This window comes from Theobroma umbraticum, unplaced genomic scaffold (assembly GCF_002168275.2).
Source record: "Theobroma umbraticum cultivar Fairchild unplaced genomic scaffold, ASM216827v3 scaffold_51.0, whole genome shotgun sequence".
NCBI lineage: Eukaryota > Viridiplantae > Streptophyta > Magnoliopsida > Malvales > Malvaceae > Theobroma > Theobroma umbraticum.
In genome coordinates, this window is record NW_018397260.1 from 3,570,437 (window position 1) to 3,578,347 (window position 7,911).

Consider the following 7,911-nt stretch of genomic DNA (forward strand, 5'->3'; position numbering starts at 1 on the left):
TAGGGTTCTAAGAGGAAAAATCATTGTAGAACTTCAAAAAAATTGGCTTGCCATGGTTCTATTAACCTTATTAACCAGTCATGCAATGACCTATCAACCAGTCACAAAATGACCTATCAACCAATAAAGCATTGACCTATCAACTAGTCATGTACTGCCAAAAACCCTAAACACAATGCCTAAACAAATCACGCACACCTAAAGTGATGCCATGCGTAAAACCAGTCATGTATAAGGTGTCAACCACTCATGGAAACCCTCAATCACTCAATACCTAAATCCCTAAACCCAATTCCTATCAACCAATGACACGTGCCTATCAACCACTCATGCATGCTCTATAACCGTTTGAGCCAAAAACCACCATCAATGCCAAATTTAAATTTATATTCAATAATTTCAAATAAGAAGAACATCAATATAAATAAGAAATATGCTTACATTTATGCTCAAAAACCATAAATGAAGAACATGAAGAATAAGAATAGCCCTAAACCTTTCTCCTCATGGTTAAAAATAAAAATATATGCCTAGCTTTCTTCACGGAATGTGACTTCCTCTCACTGCTCAATATGTGAACTAACTTTATGTGAAAAATCATTCTAAAATGCTTCTATTATTGCTAAATGCTTGACAGTTGACTTGAAGAGGAATGCTTTCGAGAGAATGCAATTTAGGGAAATGTATGGTCTGTCTTTAAGAATTGAGGAGTTATTGAGGAGTTACAAAGCTTGTAAACATACTTGACCTAAACATATGGGTCAGGTTGAGACGTGAAGCCAAACATATTGGTCAGTTTCATTAAGGGTAATTTTGTCTTAATTTTATTTCTCTTGGCTAAAAACAGTTAAAATTATAGAGAGGCCTATTTTCAAAAATACCTTATGCATGGGGTTTATTTTTGAAAAGAAATCTTTTATTAATGTTATGCTTTGATTGTCTTTTTGGTCCTTTCAAGCCGAAAAGGCTTTTATTTTCTACTCTCTTAGACTCGGAGGGTTTGGTAGAGTTTGGTTTCTTTCCTTTTCTTCTTTGTTGACTCTTATGTGGCTTGGTGGTATTAGGCTCTGGATGAAGGTCTATTATGTAGTGACTTGATTGGCAGCGATCTTGGTAGTTGGTTTTTTTTAAGATTAGATGTCATTCAATAATGCTCAGATCCCTTTACGATTACGTTATTAGTGTTTAGCTAATGAAACTGATGTTGGGTAGTGCACCGAAATAGGTGTGTTGGTTAAGTGGTTTTTGGGTGTCACTTGCTTGACTTAGTCTCTGTTTGTTCCACTAGGTGATTATGAGTTTGGAATATGGGTGGGGGCTCACACAATTGTCTATGACTTCACTAGCATCTTTATGGAACGCTTTCCTTTTTTGTTTGTGATCTCGTGTCTGGAATGTAAAAGTGATGCTTTATATAGTCAAGCCCTGTTGGTCTGTGTTTATAAAAGGTTTCACGAACCGCATCTCCTTTCAAGTTTTGTCACTTTTCCTTTTCTATAGTTTTGTTGCCTTTTAGGTTGAGGACTGTGTTAGGTGTTTTTCTGGGCTGTTGATTGTTAATATTTTGATTCAATTGTGGGTTTACTTTCAAGTGTTCATTATAAGGGTATGGAATCTTTTGTAAGTGTGACTAGTTTATATTTTTTGTTGTTACTTGAAGCCTTGAGGTCTTTTAACAGCTTGTGGTGTAAAGACCCTAAGGCTTCTTTTTGTAAAATAAGGACCTTGTCACTACTTTCATTGATATCCAATGATATTTAATCTTTTAAAAAAATTATTAAATAAATTTAAATAAATTTTTATTTTTGTTATGTTTAATCAAATCTTTATACTTTTATTACTGAAAGATTGTAAGGGCATTACCATGAATGGAAGACTGTGGGGGGTGTTTGGTAAGGGTCAGGAGGAGTCAATTGGCTTTGATTATTGAGGGTGATGTTTTGTCCCTTTGCTTTTTTGTTGGAATGTCAATGGTTGCATCGCTTGTTTTATATTGCTTTTATTTCTTTTGGATTTTGTTAAGCTTTTGGGATTTTTGGTTGCCGTTCTTGGATTGGCTAGAGGGACTTTGATGAAGGGTCTTTTGTCTTGGCAGTTGCTGCGAAGGCTTTTTTCAACTTTTAAAGGGTGTTCTGTTGGTTGGTTCTCTTTCTTTGCTGGTTGCTTTCATTTTGGTTTTGGTGTGTTGCTGTTGTGGTTGGTTGTTGAACGTCTAATTTTTCTTGGGTTCTTGGTTGTTGTTGGTTTTTTGTTTTCTTGTACAGTAGGGAGCTTAGTTTTTGATGAAGCTCTGAATCTTAAGGCTTTTCTTTTTCTTTTCCTTTTTTCATTTAGGTGGCTCTTCTTTGTCTCGATTTCCCTATAGATTCTTGGTTGATGCTTCAGATGATGTTAGGTTTTTGTTGTTCTTCGATGAATTTAAATGCCTTTATTACGGTTCTATTTTGATCCTTGTTGTTATGTGGCTTTTTGAGTAGTGAACTTTGTTTGTAATTGTACAAAGCCCTTTCCCATAACAAAATCTCTATGCCATTAAAGTCTTTTGTCAATTGGGCTTAAGAGTTGTCATGGCATAAGTTAGTGATGGAAGAATAAAATACATTTTTCATAAAAAAGTTTTTATATTTTTGTTTTAGGTCAAATAAGCTTTTATGAACAATAGTAGACTAATTGCTATTTATTTGTCATTTTATATCAACATGATAGTGACATGGATTTGATGTGGAGGGTGAAAATGCCACTTAGTCATGTTATCATACCATATTAACATATTATATCATTATAAATTATGATACATCAACATATCACATCATCATCAATTATGATATGTTAACATACCACATTAGTGTTACGAGATATAAAATGACAAACGATATTTTGACTAATTCAATCATTAATTATAAGAGTTTATTTGGTTCAAAATAAAAGTATAAAGCTTGATTAAACATAATAAAAATATAAAGCTTGATTAGATGTAATAAAAGTACAAAGGGTTATTTAATTTTTTTTTAATAATTTAGAGTTTTTTTAGATATTTATGCCAAGAAAAAAAACCTAATGGAATCATAGCAAATGCAATTGGAATTACAAAAAAAAACTTAAAAAAAGTTATAAGTCAAGTTCAAAAAATCTTTTGTTAATAATAAATAAGTAAAAATTAAAAACTAAAAATTTAAATCGATAAATTAAATTTGTGTATATAAATTAAGTGTACGAAATCAAAAATAATTGAATAAGTTCATGAGGAAAGTCCCCATCTACATTTACAAAAGCATGATGAATCAAAAGTTATGGGGAGTGCATCCAAATACTTGACTTATTAAGTGATACATAATCTCCTACTTAGAGAATAAGATTCAATCCTTCTTTCTCTAATTTTTTTTTTTAAAAAAAGGTTAGAGATGGGGGCCTTGTTTATATTGGAATGGCATTTTATAGGCCAATGAGGAAAATGATTGCTGGCTGTTAGAGAGAAAGTTCCAGATAATGCTGGATCAACTAAAAGAGGGTATGTTGTTCGACAAAGTAAATTGAAGTAGTACTTATTGCTTGGTCAAATATTTCAACCCTTCTTTGGGGTAACCATGTTATCCGTTTGATTAGTACACACCAACTAGCCAAGTGTCAAGCTTGCCTGTAAATCTTTTTAACAAAATGCAGAAATGCAATCAATTACAATATGTAGTTGAAGAAACACAGAAATAAATTAATCATTAGTTATAAGAAATAAATTAAAAATAATTGAATAAATTCACGAGAAAAGTCCCCATCTACATTTACAAATTATTATCATGGCAGCGTGACGAATCAAAAGTTACGGGGGGGCCCTTGTTTATTTTGGAACGACCTTTTATGGGTCAATGAGGAAGATGATTGCTGGCTTCCATGGAGAAAGTTCCAAGTAATGCTAGATCAAATGAAAGAGGCATGCTGTTCCACAGAGAAAATTGAAGAGGAAAGAGTCAGTCATCAATAAATTTATGGATTTGCTGATAAAATACGTTATTGGGAGTCTGGGACCAGTACTGACTGCCTGGGCAAATATTTGAACCCTTCTTTGAGATAACCGCGGTATCAGTACGATTAGTACACACCGACTGGCCCAGTGTCAAGCTTGCCTACAAATCTTTTTAACAAAGTGCAGAAATACAGTCAATTACAATGTACAAATCAAATTATAATAATTAATCTCTCCACTAATACACAGCAATCCATCCTAACAATCTCTCAACTTAACCCAAATTTCTATCCTTAAACCCAACAACCCCAGATTTTGTTGGTCTGATGTTTATACCCAAATAACGCTACACTCCTTTAGCCCAATCTATTTGAAACCCAAACAGCCAAAGGCGAAACCAAACTTACCCTTTTAATCCCTCAGAAACTCCCCAATCAATCAAAGCATACCTCAATTAATCCCAAATCAAGAACACTCGCCATCAATTGAAGAGGCAATTTTCCAAATGTCCACGATGGTATTGATTTGGGGATAACTTTAATTGTTTCTATAGATGTGTGAATGCAAGCTATTCAAAAAATGTGATAGGGGTGCACTCATACAAAAGTTAAAAAGTACCTTACTTTTTGTTACAACTTGCATAAATTTCATTCTTGTTGTGTCTTTAGGACATCCAAATCCCAAAGTTCAGTTCAATTAATTCAACTTAATTTCAGAATATGAAAATGCAGTAACGAAAAAACAGGAGTACAAAGTTAAGCAACTTGCCAGTAAAATTTCAAATTTTGATAAATCACACCAAAAATTGGGTTGGGGTAATTATAGAAAACCTGACATGAAAGAATATTCATCTTCCATCACGAACTTTTAACAATACATGATTTCTCATGCTATCATAGGTGGCATTCATACTACCACTGCTACCACCTTTCTCAAATGGTTTACCAAGCAGATACTCTGTCTCTTCTAAATTCAACTCATCATTGGCCCACGGATGCTTTACCATTATTCTCAGTCCCTCCAGTTCCATTGCCACTTCCTTCATTGTGGGCCTCTCTTCCCCTTTCACTCTTACGCACCTCTTTGCAAGGTTAGCAACTACCTTAAGCTGCTCACTCTTCGCTTCATTCACTATACAATCTTCAAGAATACGTACCAAACGATCTTCTTTCAGAGCAGAAATGAAATACATAGCAAGATTTCTCTCCTCCTCTGGTCTTTCAAAGGAAAGTGCCCTTTGTCCAGTCAGTAGCTCAACAAGGACTACTCCAAAGCTATAAACATCACTTTTCTCAGTCAATTGGCTTGTATGCAAGTATTCAGGATCCAAGTAGCCTAGAGTCCCTTGCACCACTGTTGATAACCCGGCTTGGTCTAGGGGAACCAACCTTGAAGCTCCGAAATCAGATACTTTTGCTGTGTAACTATCATCTAAGAGTATGTTGGTAGACTTGACATCCCTATGAATGATTGGTGTGGAGGCCGAGGAATGCATATATGATAGCACTCCTGCAGTTTCTGCAGCTATCCTTAGCCGGGTTTCCCAAGTCATGGAAGATGCCTTACTTTTGTCGTGGATATTCTCAAAAAGAGTGCCATTGGTAATATATTCATAAACTAGTAATGGAACTTCAGTCTCTAAGCAGCAACCTAAAAGCTTTACCACATTCCTGTGGTTGATTTGCGAAAGCACAACCACTTCATTAATGAATTGACCAATTTGGCTTTCATCGATAACCTGTGACTTCTTGATTGCAACGATTCTCCCATCTGAAAGAGTCCCTTTGTAGACTGTTCCGTAACCTCCTCGACCCAGAATCCTACTTTCTTCATAGTTGTTGGTGGCCTTCTCGAGCTCTTCAGCATAGAAAATTTTAGCCGTTTCAGTGGAAGAGTCCCGCCTGGAGAGCTCTTGCTGCAACATCAAGCCCCCATTTTGCCGGAAGAACTTCTCTTTGAGTTTCATAAGCTTCCACTTCTTGAATGCCCAAAACAACCAAGTGCCACCTGTTAGCAGTATTGTGATGCCTACACCAATCCCTATATTGCATAGATGTCGAACAACATTATCACAACCCTTTTATTGGACATTGACTTAATTTGCAAGGAACATGTTGATTCTCTGATACTCCCTTTGTGCAACTACCTAACTTGATTACAGAGGGATGAGAGGAATAGATTGGAGATCAACAACATCTAATAGATGCTGTTTGACTGTGGAAAACAAATGAATACTTTTTCTTGGTCTAGTAATTAGACCCATTCAAAGAGGTAAAACAAAATGATCCTTTTTTAGTTGTGATATGAGCATTCTCCACTGATCTTACTCTTTGCAAAGCAGAGAAAGACCAGGGGCTGTGCTGTTTAACCAAACCAAAAAAGTTATGTAAAAAAACTGAAAACTTGAAATTGGGAATTATAAATAATCCAACCAGTGTATATGCATGAAAGGGCTTTTAAATAATACAGCAAAGAACTTGTCAGACTCAAATGGGTTAGAACTCCTTACCAACTGTCAGCTCAACAACAAGTGATCGCGATCGAATGGCAACACAGCCTTCACCATCTTTTCTTCCATCGCCAAGGTAACCCTTGGGGCACTTACATGTGTAATTTCCTTCTGTATTTTCACAGATCTTTTCACAGTTATTGAGATTAGGGTCTTTGCATTCATCTATGTCTGCAAAATATAATTGATCTTATGGCAAAAGAAGCTATTGGTATAACCATTAAATTAACCAAATTGCAGAAAATTTGATTTGGTGAAAATACCTTGGCAACCATTCGGTAGGTATGGATTTCCTTGATAGCCTTCTAAGCACTTGCAACGATATCCAGAACCATTGTCCACATCATAACAAGTACTATTTCCTTGGCATGCATAACGCATAATTTTGGCTTCTACAATTTTACATGTCTCATTCCCAATAGACCAATCAAGCACCATAGGAAGCATCTCTACATCTTGTAAATCACGAAGATAACTTGAAGTAAAATTAAACTTTTTATTTTCAACAACAAAGGCATAGCTGCAGGGATTGAATTCCCACACATCACTGTGATTATTGTAGCTGCCTACTGATATGTCAAAGTAGCTTACACCTTTAGCAATGGATGTCTGGCAACAGCCTATGCCAGAACATGTATAATTCGCTACATAGTCGATGCTGTCGCATTTGCTTATGCACCCGGTTGTGTAGCCCTTTTCCCCTTGGATACCTCGGATGGTTGCTTCAGTGTCACAGCCAACAGCAACAAATACGTTATCAGTGTCCGAGATAATGAACCTGGATAGTCTGAGGAAAGGATCATTATTGGCAACTGGAGAACCCGACTTATTGTAGCAGTCATGGGCTATAAATTGCATAATCGGCAATTTCCCTTCAAGAGTTATGTTTTTGACTTCTATATTGCTTCTTCGTAAGAATGCTTGCGGAGGATCAGACGAAGTACAATTTATGAAAAAATCTTCACTGAAATAACATTCCTCTGTTGTGCCAAATGGATATGGGATACTAACGTTCCCACATATATCTTGACAACCAGGCTTGGCAATTGGAGTTGGTTCTGCTGCAGCTGCTGCTAGTAACAGGCCAATAAGTGCAAGACGCCAAACCCGCCCTTGAACTCTCACGGTTGCCTCCATCTCTATGTGTCTTTGAACCCAAGTGCTGCAGAAAATTTCTCTGCCTTCCATATAGTAACACATTGGAAAGACTAAGTCATCAGACAAACAGTACACGGTTAATTTATTACTGTCGTTGATTTGACATGCCTTGCACAACGTCCATGGAATCATCTGCTGAGAAACTTCTGCTAGCCGACTGTTTAGATTTTTATAAATAGTGATGTAAGCAGAGATGACCATCTGAACAAGATAGATAATTTTATAGCAGCCTACTTGGATATAACTAATGAATGTAAATTCAACTATGCATCTAAAAAGAATATAG

At 35.9% G+C, this 7,911-nt stretch overlaps 1 protein-coding gene across 1 annotated transcript; it reads right to left on the reverse strand.

The window, feature by feature from the left end:
* Positions 1-4,574: 4,574 nt before the first annotated feature.
* On the reverse strand, positions 4,575-7,613 carry LOC110417087 (wall-associated receptor kinase 2-like). Its single transcript, XM_021429285.2, has 3 exons — positions 6,731-7,613; positions 6,468-6,638; positions 4,575-5,998 (listed from the first exon to the last, which is right to left on the reverse strand). The coding sequence occupies exons 1-3, from the start codon at positions 7,602-7,604 to the stop codon at positions 4,806-4,808; spliced, it is 2,238 nt and encodes a 745-aa protein (XP_021284960.2). The 5' UTR covers positions 7,605-7,613; the 3' UTR covers positions 4,575-4,805.
* Positions 7,614-7,911: the final 298 nt, after the last annotated feature.